The sequence below is a fragment of the Carassius auratus genome, chromosome 41 (assembly GCF_003368295.1).
Source record: "Carassius auratus strain Wakin chromosome 41, ASM336829v1, whole genome shotgun sequence".
NCBI lineage: Eukaryota > Metazoa > Chordata > Actinopteri > Cypriniformes > Cyprinidae > Carassius > Carassius auratus.
In genome coordinates, this window is record NC_039283.1 from 18,265,559 (window position 1) to 18,280,661 (window position 15,103).

At 36.1% G+C, this 15,103-nt stretch overlaps 2 protein-coding genes and 1 long non-coding RNA gene across 6 annotated transcripts; 2 read left to right on the forward strand and 1 right to left on the reverse strand.

Annotated features, from left to right (window-relative positions):
* Positions 1 to 506: 506 nt before the first annotated feature.
* LOC113059158 (tropomodulin-4) lies at positions 507 to 9,123 on the forward strand. The gene is made up of 10 exons (XM_026227442.1): positions 507 to 648; positions 4,077 to 4,239; positions 4,862 to 5,018; positions 5,315 to 5,437; positions 7,006 to 7,098; positions 7,243 to 7,373; positions 7,566 to 7,673; positions 8,248 to 8,391; positions 8,478 to 8,622; positions 8,750 to 9,123. Exons 2-10 carry the CDS (start codon positions 4,132 to 4,134, stop codon positions 8,770 to 8,772), a joined length of 1,032 nt encoding a protein of 343 aa, XP_026083227.1. The 5' UTR covers positions 507 to 648; positions 4,077 to 4,131; the 3' UTR covers positions 8,773 to 9,123.
* Positions 9,124 to 10,343: 1,220 nt separating this feature from the next.
* LOC113059161 (uncharacterized) lies at positions 10,344 to 12,610 on the reverse strand. 2 transcript variants are annotated; one of them, XR_003278068.1, is made up of 5 exons: positions 12,485 to 12,610; positions 11,293 to 11,458; positions 11,119 to 11,208; positions 10,576 to 10,695; positions 10,344 to 10,476 (listed from the first exon to the last, which is right to left on the reverse strand). It is a non-coding gene; the product is annotated as an uncharacterized LOC113059161 (long non-coding RNA). The 2 variants fall into 2 exon arrangements; XR_003278067.1 differs by lacking the exon at positions 12,485 to 12,610 and having other exon boundaries at positions 11,293 to 11,684.
* On the forward strand, positions 11,975 to 15,032 carry LOC113059159 (lysM and putative peptidoglycan-binding domain-containing protein 1-like). 3 transcript variants are annotated; one of them, XM_026227445.1, is made up of 4 exons: positions 11,975 to 12,046; positions 12,376 to 12,625; positions 12,741 to 13,045; positions 14,364 to 15,032. In XM_026227445.1, exons 2-4 carry the CDS (start codon positions 12,446 to 12,448, stop codon positions 14,509 to 14,511), a joined length of 633 nt encoding a protein of 210 aa, XP_026083230.1. In that variant the 5' UTR covers positions 11,975 to 12,046; positions 12,376 to 12,445; the 3' UTR covers positions 14,512 to 15,032. The 3 variants fall into 3 exon arrangements, with proteins under 3 accessions (XP_026083230.1, XP_026083231.1, XP_026083228.1); XM_026227446.1 differs by lacking the exons at positions 11,975 to 12,046; positions 14,364 to 15,032 and adding an exon at positions 13,875 to 14,351 and having other exon boundaries at positions 12,056 to 12,625; XM_026227443.1 differs by lacking the exon at positions 11,975 to 12,046 and having other exon boundaries at positions 12,061 to 12,625.
* Positions 15,033 to 15,103: the final 71 nt, after the last annotated feature.

Below are 15,103 nucleotides of genomic sequence, written 5' to 3' on the forward strand. Positions count from 1 at the left end.
TAAGTGCTCAATTAAATGTCTGCTTTATGCTTTATTTATTAAATGCACTGTTTAATGTAATTTATTATGTAGTTATAGGTATTTATTATGTGTTCATATTATTAAAAACAGCATTTAATATTGCTGACATGCAGCCTTTTAGATGTCATTACTTTTTATAATAATTAAGAAAAATGTCCATCTATAAAATGTGCTCATGTTGGAAAGATCCCACTTACTAGTACTATTAAATGTAGCCAATATATAAACTTCGACATTCAACTCGAAACAGACAGCAGCAGAACTTCAAACCGGGGTCTCTCTGACTTGCAATACCGCCTCTTTACCCTAGAGGTCACTCCTCTCTACTAAAATGTTACCCGTTTAACGAGTAAACCTGAGTTAATCAAACAGATGACTACATGGAGTCTCTCTCTGTCCCTCTGTTTCATAGTCACTAATCTCTCAAAGCCCAAATGATGAAATGCTGACCTCATGAAGAGTTGCTCGTATCCCTGTCTCAGCTCAACCCAGATAGCAGGCGAGCGAAGAAGGGAGGGCTTAAGGGGGGAACGGCTACCGGGGAGGGGGGCGACGGAGGGCTATTCTCTGATTTCAGACATAGAGTTGCTGTAAAGAAGATCCCAGCAGCTCTGAGTCCTAGTGAGGGTAGGTAGCACATTAACTGTCTTTCTATCATCTGTGTCTGTGCGTCTCTTTTAGCACCAGGATAACATCAATATAAGTTTTTTGGACACTGCATATAGTTATATACAGTAAGCAGGATTTACCTTTTTTTTACTGACTGTTTTATTTGTTTCAAATGTAAAATGCTGTAATTGTTGCAGTCAGCTGTTAACTGCATGAATTATTGTTCTGGTGATTTTGTTGAAGAAATTAGTTTAGTATAGTGTAGTTCATGGACAGAGTCCCCTGTGGGTGGTTTGTAGTATAAAGTGTATAGCAAAAGTTAAAGTTCCAGTTAATATATAGTTAGAGATTTTAGATCTTGTAGGATTATTTGGATAATTTTCTGGTTAAGGCTTTATGCAGAACAGTGTTTTCTTGTAGATGCACCTGTTGATGTGAGTGCATGTCAAAACAACAATCCTAACAATCATTAAAACAATCTTTATTTTATTTCAAATGCCAGTTTTAAATACCAGCTGATTGTCATCCTTTCTTTGGTGCCATAATGTTCTTAGAATTTTTTAACAGCTCTTACTTTCCCAGCCAGCCTTGCTTGCAGAAGTATTGCTGCACACTGCAGCTTTGCAAGCGGAGAGGATTTACGCAGCTGGAAGTAGCTGACTTGTGAAGCTAAAATTAATCTGAGGGTTGATTTGGAATTTTACACTTGGGTGGTTAGGCTTGGTGAAGTCAACCTACAAATAGTGTGAGGTCTTATGAGCTGTGTGTCAGCTGGAAAATGCTGAATGATCAAAATCCATAACTGAAATATGGATCTGAATAAGGTTCTTTTTAGGCTCATCAGAGCTGTGGACACTTGGCAAAATCCCTTTTAGTGTTTCTGGTGGGTGATAGGGTATCTGAAGTGTCAGTGAGCGAAATTTGTTCTGTGTCCTTCTGAAGTACCAGAGGGGGAATTGGGTTTCTGAGACCCAACCAAAATTTTGTCATATGGACAATAATAACTTTATGGCCTCTAGAAGGAAAGCAGTCTGAAGAGTCAGATTGATTTTGGGGGTGTTTAGTCAGTTTGCAGTTTGAAATTGCCATGTTTTTCAAGAAAAATGCAAAAATAAAAAGCATGTTTTTTTTTGCAGCCATGCCATAGATAGAAAACCTTGTTGGGTTCACCTTTTAGTGAACAGTTATTTTGCTTAGTGTGAAGAAGGAAGTCTGAAGAACCTTTATACGCTATAACTTTTTGCAATGTAAAGTTTCCATGCATGTTAAAGGTTTTTCATGGACCCATAGATGCCATTACAGTCTTAAACATGAAGGTTCTTTATTGCTATCTTTGGTTCCATGAAGAACATCCATGGAACCTTTCCATTTGACAAATGGTTGTGACAGTGGCTTGTAACAGTTAAATAACAAAGATTCCACGTTGAAGGACTAATTAAAAAAACAAAACAAAACAAAAAAAACCTTTTCACAACTAGAGAGCCTGAACAGGTAAAACTTAGCTAATACTTTAAAGGCTTGAGTTGGTGTCACTTGGGAGCTGTGAGAACAGGTGTTAGGAACAGGCAGACAGCCGATCTTTCCTGGGATATGTGCACAACACAAAAAGATGACACCTGGTCGGCAGAAGGCCTGCTTTTGGCCTGTATGTTTATTGTAAGACTAAAGAGACAAAGTAGTTATAGGCTATTTATAATCCTCGAGCCATCAGTCTTGACTGACAGGTTCCTGAAAGAATGGTGTCAGATGCATTATCCATTTCTGAGGGCAAGGTCATTTAGACGCTCACAAAAGATAGTGTAATTTGAATTTGTTCAGAACGGAGATTAAGATTAGTTAGATATATAACAATTGTTCTATTTTAGCCATGTCAAGCAAATTTCTAGCTTTACCGTTCCTAAGAAATTGAATCTCAATAAACAACATAATTTTCTGCAAACGATTCATAATTATTCTTTAAATGAGTTGAGGGCTGAGTTTGGTGATGGTAATGCTGTTTCTAGAGTAAGTAAACTTTTGGTGGGCTGAATGATGTCTACAATCATTCGTTTTCATTTTCTGTTCTTAGCTCTCTGATCCTGTGTTTGTGTCACTGGCTTTACAAATTAGTGCCACACTACTCCGGTCTAACACCTAGGATAGACAGACAACCCCAAATACACACCCAAAACAAACTCGAACACCCATTTGTCTTTCTGATTTTTTTTCTTCCATAATGTAAAATCAGCCATCACTAACTCTAATAATCGGCACATTTTATTTTATTTTGTTTATCAAGAATTAGAAGTGTATGAAGAATGCAGAACATAACAGACCCTTGTGATTCATTGTGTGATATTTAGCTGTAATATTCATTAGCATATATTTATAACCCATTACCTCACTGGTGTCCAAATGGTTTTACCACATGATTGTAAACACAGTTTGACTAACAGTCTAAAAGTAATTTGATTAGAAATATTTACACAACAAAAGCATCTTTAAAGTCATATGTGCAAACATGCAAAAATCTTTCAGTAAAAATATCTAAGCATTCTTAAAAAAACCTTGGATCAGTTTACTTGAAAAGTAGAATCACATGATAAATTGAGGCCTTTTTTCAGAGAAAACATCCTTATGTAAGTTTTTTTTTCTTATGTATAAATCTAATACAGTGCTGTGAGGTTATGCATAATATAAAATGTTTCACTCTAATAATTACACAAGACCATATTGTAACATGTTCCAACATGTAGTTACAGACGGATGAGTTTAGGTCAGTTACACAACCTGTATTGTCTGTAGTTTGTGTTGCAGATCTAGTTTGGGTGTGGTGGCCTGAAACTGGTAAATAGCCCATGACTCTATCAGTCTTCACGAGGCGGACGGGCGGCAACTCAGGCCACCTTCACGAGTGTGAGCCAGTGATAACTCCTCACAGTTCTAACCTTCTCCTCCTAACTGTAACCCAAAACCAAAGTGTTACTGTTCAGGGACTAAAAATAGTCAAGATTCTCTCTGTCTCTCTGCCTTGGAATGAAAGAAGCAGTGAGTACTTTCCTCATGTCCCATATGATCGGCGCGTCTACTGTAATACGATCATGTTGTCAGAAAGGCCTAACTCTGTTCCCAAGTACACTGTACCCTCAGACCCCAAAAGCCCTTCCTGTACACAAATACTAGCCTTGTTCTTTTTAATTCAGCTGGGCTTTGTGGCATTTAACAATGTAAGCAGTTCCCTATCATGCCCTTTCAGCGGCTGGCTCTTTTGGCCAGGCTGAAAGTGACTTGGACTGGAAAACATGTTTTTCCTTTTTTTTTTTTTTTTTTTTTACTTCTACAGAAAGCATTGAGGGACTGAATAAAGCAAGCAGCCATTATTGTGCCTTATTTGCAAGCCAAATACTGTAAAACATGATTTTTTGTGCAAGTTTCTGGCTTAAACTTTCTTTCTTTCTCTCTCTCAGGGCCTGCTGTCTTTGGGCGAGCTTTGTGAATTGAGAGTACCATCAAGCAGCAAGCATGTCTAAGAGCGATCCCCGAGACATTGACGAGGATGCCATCCTCAGGGGCCTCAGCGCCGAAGAGCTGGATCAGCTGGAGTATGAACTACAGGAGATGGACCCTGAGGTACTATGCTGAACAACTGTTGGAAACTAAAGCATGGCTAGGTGACATTTGAGTAGAATTTGAAATGTTTTGCCACATGCACATTTGTAGACACCAGTTGTAGATTACAACTTAAGGCTGAAATACACCACACAACTTTTACCAAGAATTTCACTCCGATTTTTAGTCTGGAAGTTGCTTAAAATCAGGCTGCAGATTTGAGTTCACAGATTTCACAGGAAATAGTGTAGTGTATAATGGTCACAGACTTTCAAACACAGTTTTCATACATCTCCCAGAAATGAGGCGCATGTTTATGTGTGAGTTTCTTGTGTTCAGAACAGCTTCAAAGTCTGATAGTGTGTGATCATCAGTTGTTTAAGGTATATTCAAAAATATATGACTACTGAATGCTTTGTTTGACCAATCAGAATCAAGTATTCTGGAGAGCTGTGTTATGATTAATCATAATTGCTGTTGAACTTGGCTGTGCTCAGAACAAAGTTTGTTTATGATAATTCCTTCTAGTACAGATTTTTTTTAACTTGATTTTGGAAGGATGAAGCAGTCAAATGTGCAAAAGTTAATGGGTGAGTTCTGAAAGCAAAAATCATTTTAAACAATATTTTTTTTGATCTTTCAGAATGCCATGCTTCCAGCCGGGTTCCGTCAGCGCGACCATACCAAGAAAAGTCCCACAGGCCCCTTTGATCGCTTCGCCCTGATGGATTACCTGGAGAAGGAGGCCATGGACCATAAGGACAGAGACGACCTGGTGCCCTTTACAGGGGAGAAGAGAGGTACCACCACCACTGGATTGATAGTAACATGACATTTCCAATATCTAACATCTGAAAACCCTTAGTAAACAAATGTGCTTTGAAATATTCTACTGAAGGTATATTTGCCATTTATTACTCATCATCTGATGCATATTTAAAAATAAAATTCTGAGCTTTAATAGAATTAAAAGGAATAAATAATTATTTATCATTTTCTAAGTATAGTTGTATTATTTGGTTGGTTATTTCTTTCATGTGCTTTCATTTTAGCTGTGAGTGAAGTGAACATTTCTCTTTCTCTCTGCTGTCTGTAGGTAAAGCCTTTGTCCCTAAACCAGGAACAGGACAAATCCCTGTGGAGGAACAGATCACTCTGGAACCTGAGCTGGAGGAAGCACTGAAGAATGCAACAGATGCTGAAATGTGTGACATTGCAGGTGGGCATCCCATTTCTACTCAGTTCCTGTTGATTCTTTTCACATGATATAAAACAACTTATGATTTCCGGTCCGGATAGGCATTAAAACTCTTCTAAAACTAATCCTCACTTTAAACCTGTAATGTCCTGTAACAGCTCTGACTGTAATCCAAATTTTGATCCTTGACTAAGGACTGATCCTCTATTTGCTGTTGTAAACAGCTGATCACAATACCCCGTGCATGACATTTGTCAATCAAACCCCTTCTAATTTAATCTGCTCTATTTGTGTTGTACAATCAATGTATGACAATATATATATATATGTATGTATGTATATAAAAGAAGCAGCCTAGCTGACTTATAAGTGGAACTATGAATGGTGTGTAGGTCATGCACAGAATTATACCACACAGTATCTGTTTCCCCAAGCTCAGCAGCTCACCAAAATAAAATGAGCAACAGCCAACCAGTCAACATGAGCAGAGATGGAGTGAAAATGTTTGCACTTCTGTGTTGGGTTGGCTACAAGTCCTCTGTAAGCTAGAAACACTCTATGATTGTGTGTAGGCAGCATAAATATCACTTAGCTTACTGCTTCTATTAAAACTGCAACTTGAGACACAAATAATTCACACTATTCTTAATTTAACATACTAAAGTGATGGAAACCAGTCAACAGTCTAATTTTCATCTAGCTTCTGTGAGCACTTAATAACAAACCTTTGCCATCAAGGACATTTAAAGCTGTGGAGTTTTGGAGTGTGTCACTGGCCGCAGTTTTCCAGAGCCCTCATTCAGAACACAGTTTTAACTCTGGAACACGTCCAGTGTAGGATTTAACTGTCAATAGGGTGATTTAATGGATGAGTCTGCTTTTGCTGATTTCTAAATAGTGCTGGTGGTTTTAATGTGGTTATTGTATCTGAATATGTAATTCAAGCTATAGTACAAAGGGAAGGTCTGGTCTATCCCAATCCCAATTTTATCTCCTGTTGCCCTACTGTAACTTTTTTTGTAAGTCCAATCGCCGCTAATCGAAACCTGGAGTGGGAGTTTATAGTGGATTTACTGGTTAGTCAGCGCCACCTGGCGGTCATATGAAATTTTACAGTTTATCTGATGCATATCTAGTCAGTTCTGCAGTGCAGCTTAAATGATTTGTGCAAGTATTGGTCGAAATGTATTCTATAAAATATTAACTGATTTAAAAAAAGATTAATTAAAAACATTATATTTATATGTATAACATTATTTATTTTATAATTTGTAATAATATTAATCAAAATATGTAATATTTAAATAATTTAAAATTATAAATGAATTATATTATAATATAAATTTATCATTATAAAAACGTATTAATTATAAATTTATCAACATATTATTATAATAATCATTATATTTTTATATGAAACTATTAAAATATTAATTATTAAATTATATTTAATATATTATCTAAAGTGTATATATATATATATATATATATATATATATATATATATATATATATATATATATATATATATATATATATATATATATATGTGTATGTCATTATCTAATGGGATTCTTGTATCCTCACAGCCATCCTGGGAATGTACACACTCATGAGCAACAAGCAATATTATGATGCCCTGAACACCACCGGCAAGATTGCTAACACTGAAGGCATCAACAGTATGTCTGCATACAGCACATTTCACACTGAACCTTTTAATGTCAAACAAAAGTTTTCTATGTGTTTTTTTTTTTTCATTTTTGTTGGATTTTTCACTTCAGTATACACAATAGTTCTTTAGAAGCTGGTCAATACTCTTTTAGGTGTGGTGAAACCAGATGTGTATAAGGTCTATCCTGAAGAGCCTCCTAATGACACAGACGTAGAGGAAACTCTGCGCTGCATCCAAAAAAACGACAGCAGAGTGGAGGAGGTCAACCTTAACAATATCCCGGTAAATATGCTAACTATACTCCTGCCTCATTATGATCACATTACAGACTGGGCATAACATTTATATTATAAACAGACTGCCTAATTACACTTTCAGTTACACTTTCACTTAATTAGATAATTAATCATAACAACTGATGCAGTTCTCTGCATGAGCAGAAAGAAATAGTGACGACTGTTTGTGTTGCTGTAGGACATTCCCATCCCAACCCTGAAAGCGATTTTTGAGGCTATGAAGAAAAACACACATGTGCTTAGCCTCAGCATCGCTGGGACACGCAGTAATGACCCTGTGGCCCATGTAAGTCCTGGAGCCTGTGTTTTTAATGTTATTTCATTCATTCATTTGCTTCAATCGAAAGTCTTAGCATATGTGAATTTGAGTAGTTAAAAAATGCTGTCAATAATAGTACAATATATATTTTATAGACTCAAATGGTAGAGTTTGTTTTTTGTTAGATTTGATCAAAAGTATTCAGTTTAGTTATATACACAAAAGTTCAAATGTTTTGAGTCAGTATGATAAAAAAAATGTTTTTCAGTAAGGATGCTGTAAGAAGAAATGTTTCTTGAGCAGCAAATCAGGATATTAGAAGGATCATGTGACACTGAAAACTGCAGTAATGGCTGCTAAAAATTCAGCTCTTCCATCACACAAATATATTTTTAAAATAAATGAAAATAGACAACATTTATTTTAAAATTGTATTCTATTTTTGAATGTAGTCTTGGTGTGAAAAAAAAAAAATCTTACTGACCCCAAATATTAATCAATAGTTATTTTTAATATTCATCATAAAATCAAGTTTTCAACTCTTTTGAAATTATGGAGAGCTGATGTCAGTTGTTTCTTCTGCTCTTTTGCCGTGAGTCAGGCTATAGCTGAGATGTTACAGTCCAACACTACCCTGCAGAGCCTCAACATTGAGTCCAACTTCATTACTGCACAAGGCATGATGGCCATCATCAAGGCACTGGAGGAAAACTCCACCCTGACTGAGATCAAGATCGACAACCAAGTAAGAGACTAAAACACTCCTTCCAAAAACATCTGATGGCTTGTGCTTAAATCTGAAAGCCAAATTGTTCATGTGCATTTTCACAGAGACAGAAACTAGGCGACTCAGTTGAGATGGAGATTGCATCCATGTTGGAGAACAACCCCAGCATCATAAAGATTGGTTATCACTTCACTCAGCAGGGCCCGCGTGCAAGAGCCGCGATAGCCATCACCAGAAACAATGATATCCGTGAGTGTCTTTCATATTATTGTTTAGATTGTTCTTGTCTGTAGCCTAAACAGGAATATTTTTTCATTCATTGGTTTTTTGGTGTAACACTGAATTTGATCTTTTTTTGTGTTTATCCCATCTCTAGTTCGTCAGCAGAGAGTAAGATGAAAAGAGGATGGAGTTTAGTTCATTTAAGAGATATCACAGTTCTCATGTGCACCCTTGGAGTCTTATACTCCAGTAACAGCTAGGAAACCCCTACAGATGACCCCGATATGCTTCTACCATTCGCCATCTGCCATTGTGGATATCATTATCGCCAACCTGTTAAGACTTCATTGCTTTTTGTGGATTTCATCAAATCAAAAGTTCTGATCTAATAAAATTGACCTGCTCCTTAATACCTCAGTTTGCAAACTTAAAAAAAGACTTTTCATTTTTTTTTTCTGGTAATATGGTGTTCCCGGAAAGGTTTTTTGTAAATATTTGAAATAAAACATTACATTCTATATTGTCTAATCAGACGTCCAAGTTTTATTAAATTACAAAACCAACATTTAATCTCGGTTTGTTCTGTCAAAACACTGACGTGCACTTATGTTCAAGAGTCAGTATATATATATATATATATTTTTTTTTTTTTTACAGAAAACGTCTATTGCAAATACATTCTGCTTTTTTGAACTTTCCATTCACAGTTAAATTTCACAGTGTCACAGTTTCCACAAAATAGTAAGCAGTACAACTGTTGATAACAGGAAATGATTTCCTAAAAACCAAATCTGCATATTGCTGAAAATTCAGCTCTGCCGTTACATGAATAAATTATTATTTTAAAATACATTAAAATACAAAATAATTAAGTTGCAATTTCACAATATTACCATTTTACTTTATTCTACTCTATCTTTTCAAAACATTTTAAAATTCTGACTGACCCCATATTTTTAACGTTAGTGTAAATATTTGAATGTATTCTCAGAGCAGATGCTCTCAGTAGACTTCTTGTACAAAACAGCTTCATTATCATTGTTACATCTGGACTTTTAACGATTTAGATTAGATTTAGGTGATGCATAATTGAATTAATGGAGGACTAAGATAAAATAATGCTTGACTCATGTAATAACTTTGATTATATGATGACTTAAATCCTGAGGCACGAAACAAATGAAACTATTCAATATCCCATGGCAGGGCTTCCTGCTCCCCCTCTACTAACCTATTTTTACACACGAAGCACCCTGTCATGAAACCCAGTCTCATGGGTTTAAGTTACAAAGCTCCAAATATACCACCTTCCTCAAGGAGATTTATACTCCCCTTTGGAACAGATGCTAAAGAATTTCAAGTGTCACCTCTTAACTATCATTATTGCCATTTTTAAAGACTAATATATACATGGATCATTTGACTTCAAGCATGTAGGTTAATATGGGTTTTGAAATTTTGGTGGCTGTCTAAACTCCACAGGCCTACGTCAGGCCTATGCCACAATCTGATCTGCAAAGGATCCACAGAACGAAGATGGCGTTCCACATTCTGTTCTCAATTTGGAATACATTTTTTTATAAAACAACCTCTGTTGGTTCAGAAATTGTTTAAACGAGATGGCAAGTACATAGTACTAAGACAGTTTGCAAAATTCAACAGCAAAAACTCTTTTCCAGAAAGAATGTCTTAAAGTTTTGACCTTATTGTATGTAAAGTAGGTCACAGAGATGATATATGGGAGCTGTGACTAGAGACAATATCGTCAACTCGCACGCAGTTCAGTTTAAATGTATTGCATCTCTAATCTGTTTGAGGCTCACATTCAGTGCTGGATCCGTTCTTCCTCTTCTTTGTCTCTCCTTTTTCTTTAGTCTGTCCCTGATGCATTACGAATGACATTGAACATAATGCATAAGGAAAATGGAAAAAGATAAAAGAACAAAATGTCTACAGCCTTCAAATAAATATTTGTAGTACCTGTTGTACTAGTTGTTGCTATGGAGTCAATACTTCCTGTCCTAACGGACGTATGAGTTGATATTGTTGATTTGATCTTTTCTGTCTTCTAGGCCACATCCTGACAATTCCAATCCTTCACTTCATGTATGTAGAAAACAAATACAATATATGAGCAAAATTTTTTATAATCAATTAAACAAAAAGACAAAAAACAGCCTAGAGAGGACTATAAAAATTAATGTTATATGTGTATTAAAATCTGAGAACACACTAAAAATCTAAAATAAATCCTTATATATATATATATATATATATATATATATATATATATATATATATATATATATATATATATATATATATTTGAACAAAGTTCAAATAAAGAAATATTATGATATCAAATGAAGAAGAAATCTAAGATGTTGCACTTTTCAAATAAATGACGATTTAAAGACAATTTGAAATTTGTGTAAACTTATCACGTTCATTGATGATAAAATTTGGATGGATTTTTGAATTCTACTGGTTCATAAACTGGTTGAAGAAAATTAATTCAGTTACCTTTTGATCATCTGATTTAACATCGTCTTGATGTCATCTCTTATCCATTTCATGTGGTGATTCTTTTTTTGCCATAAAACCATTTCATTCCTATAAACAAAGAGACCAAAGAGGACTTGAATCCTGAAAGCTAGTTTATACAGAAACTGAGTAAATCCAGAGGTAGAATTTCACCTTCGAGGTGTCTCTTTCCCTCCCTGTGCACCATGAGCATATCAACAGTGTCAAACACAGGACTGTGAGAACACACACAAGGCAGCCGTGTCTACAGTGGGGGATAACACAGAGTAGCTTCATCATCTGGGATGAAGTTAGACAGAAGATCTGCAACGGGTCGTTTCTTGTAAGACGACGAGAGACAGAAAACAGTGAGAAAAGGGGGAAAGGGACTGTTGCATCACAAGTACGTCAAAACATTACGTTATCTGTCTACTTCCTATTTTTGCTAGACCTTGAGTACATTAAGTTAACTTTGAGCATCACCCTCCCTTATGAAACACATATTTTCAGTCCTATTCTTCCAAGGCAACCATTTCTTATTTCGCTTCCTGTTTTTGTCTCTGGAATTATGGGTAGTGGTCTCTGATTCATGAACTTATCGAGTCAGTTCGTGAATGATTCTTTCGCAAATAGGACTGATCCCTTCAAGCTAAACCATTCTCTTTGTAATGAATGACTATCCGTCTCGAAATAAGTTGTATTCGAGTTTAAGGCATGTAAAACCTCAAGAAATAGGTGCAGTTATTATTATTATTTTATTTTATTTTTTACCAATTCATTGTCCAAAAGAGTCGATTCGCTGGAGTGGGACTGGGACATGGAGGAACTTATTTAGTTGACGCCATGGCAACAGAGGCTAAGCTAATATGTTAAGGTCTTGGGACAAATAACGTTAAGACTGTCTGAACTTAAAATGTAAAGGCTACCGGTAATATATTTCTATTATTTTTGTGGTTGATGTATTAGTTAATGTCTGAAATGTTCGTTTTTTGGGACGCCACTGTTATTTAAGTGATTTACGTTAAGTTAAAAATAAAACGTCTGTGTAGGACCGAATTATTATTAGTAACGTTAGTTGTATTTACGTTACTGGTTAAGTGGCGTTAAAAAGCTTTATGTCGGTTCGTTATGTCGTAACCAGTCAATTCTAACAATTAAATCAGAGATAGGTTGTTTATTGCTGCAGACCATTTCTTCATTTAAATTGACTGATGGCATAAGTGCATGTTATGTTCAGTCCTGCTGTCTTGCATTCAGTAGCCTCAGATGGTCAGCTGCAGTTCATCATAAGTCATTATTAAAATAAACAAACGCTGGAGCTCGGGTCATGTCCTCCGATCACTCCGCGTCACTGGCCGGTACTCACGGCCTCCTCCGCGGCCAGCGCACCCGGTCCTACGGTAGCCTCGTGTCCTCTTCATTATCACCCGTTAGACAAAGGCGAATTAAACATAAAGTCCAGCCCGGTGATACTTTGCAAGGACTGTCATTGAAATATGGCGTGTCTGTAAGTAAACAGAAAGCATGCATTTTAGGAATTTGCCCTTTAAAATTTTTAGTTGGGTGCATTTACATAGTTTTCAACATGAATGTACTTTAAACGTATTTTTCTGTCTTTACAGATGGAGCAAATAAAAAGGGCAAACAGACTGTACACAAATGATTCAATATTCCTGAAGGAGTCCCTCTTCATCCCCGTCCTGACGGAGTCTGTGTCATTCACAAATGGAGTGGAGTTGACCGAAGATGAGACAAGTCCAGCACAGATACACACAGAGATTTCTAATGAGATCCCCAAAAGCCAAACAGACTCTAGATGTGAAGCGAATGCTGATCTGTCACCAGTGGAGTACCTGAAAAAGATAGACGGCTTGATCAATCAGTCCAAACAAGCAGCTGTGAAGACCTGCCACGAGGGAGAGAAACAGTAAGTTGTCAGAAGAGACAGAGTTCACTAATTCCATATCGTTTTTGTTTGCTGTCAGCTGAGTCGTTCAGCAAGTATGAGCTCAATGGAAGAATCATATGACTTGGGGTTCCAATGAACATGAGATGACACATCATTACACCGATAGAGAGAGAGAAAAAAGTCCAATTTAAGGCACATTCACACCAAGGACGATACTACAACGATTAAGACATAGTCCTAAACTGAGAGTCCTCACCTCAACCATAACGATAACAGCAGAGAGGAACGATATTTTTTCCCAACTGATGAACAATAAAAACTTCAGAATCCATCCTGCTTTAAAGAGGTTGAGCATTTAAAAGGCCATAACGTAACATAACTGCACTGTGTCCTTGTAATAAATAGAATGTTGTTATGTGCTAGTGGACGCTAATATAGCTATTGTTATAGTTATCTTTATAGCAGGGTGTCAGAACTACAGCCTGTGGGCCAGTTGCAGCCTGTGGATCAATGGCATTATACTTTTTACATCCGCTGACTGATCACATGACTATTAAACAGTGCTGTGAGAAACATTCGAGTTTGGCGCAGAGGTCAGTGATACAAACCACAAATTTCATGATAAGTTAAACTAGTTTAAAGCCAGATGAAACCACTTTGGCATTCTCAACAACACTGATGCGGAAATAACTAAATGCCTTAAAACTATTCTAAATACCTTAGCAACTGTTCATTTTTACCATGGTGGTGCAATGTATAACTTACTAGCTCAGTAAGAATATTCACATTTTATCGTTTAAAAATTACGTTTTACTTTTTTTTTTTTTTTTTTTTTTTTTTTTTACAGATCTGAAAAAAAATCTGCATTCTCAACTCAACTTAAGCTACTGTCCAAGAGACAAAACATGTAATCTTATTAATATTGCTGTTGCCACTAGTCTCAAATGTTGGTCAGGAGCCCTGTATACTGAATATGCCCTGTATGTGTGTAATGGAAAGCCCTGCTTTATAGTTATCATTCTTGGTGTGGATGCCAGTTTAGCTAGAAACCATTCATAATCAGAAATTGCTAATGAATCTTACAAATATTTACTAAGAAATGGCAAGTAACACATTTAATTAAACATTACATTTTGAAGTAGAAGAACTGATGTCGTATTTTCTTTTTAAAAAAACCCTCCATTAATCTTTGTTTTATTCACAACTTAAAAAAAAAATTACGGTGTACAAACCTATGTGGAAATCCATTATCCACCTATAAGGAATTAATTACAAAAGCTATTTTCATACTATAGCAGAACATTTCCTGCAATGAAATCACTTTTTACATTTAAAGGTTTTCATCTATGGAGCAGCTCCATCACAGCAATCCGACATCTGACAGAGCATCCTCCCAGCATGCCGTTTTGGGAGCTGTTCCCATTACAATCACCAGACGGACCAGGAATCTGAGGGATAGGGAGGATGAGATCTTCCAGCTCTGATGTAGGCATTTATTAGGACTCTTCTGACTGTTTTCTGTGTTATTTGTACAAATTGATGGTTTTAGAAGGCTCCCTGTTTGGGTTTCATGCCTTTTCCAGAGATTGCTGGAGTGATTTGCAATAGTGTTTTTCATAAAACTACTACCAGCTTTAGACATGCACACATATTAGCACAGTAAAAGCACTGTAGTTTGATGCCTAAAAGTAATAATGTGAAATATAATTCTGCTGTATTTTTTTTTTTATGAGCGTAACATATTAATAATGGACAGTTTTGTGTGTGAAATAGATGACCGCATTTCTAGCTTGAAAAAAAGAATGCACTTGCTAATTGATACTGAATTTAATACTCCCAGACAAATGCTTTGGGAATGTGCCACTGGACATCTTTCAGATGCAATAGTTTTGCACTGCAGTCACATGCTTGGTTTGCTGTTTTTTTTTTTTTCTGTTCAATTTACATGGTGCTAAAGTGTCTAATGCCCTTTGTGGTTACCAAAACATGATAAAAACTTTGTTCATTTCCTGGACTGGTTTTTGGTGTTGCATTTGTGAACTCTAAATGATCAACACTCCACGATAAAATAATGCA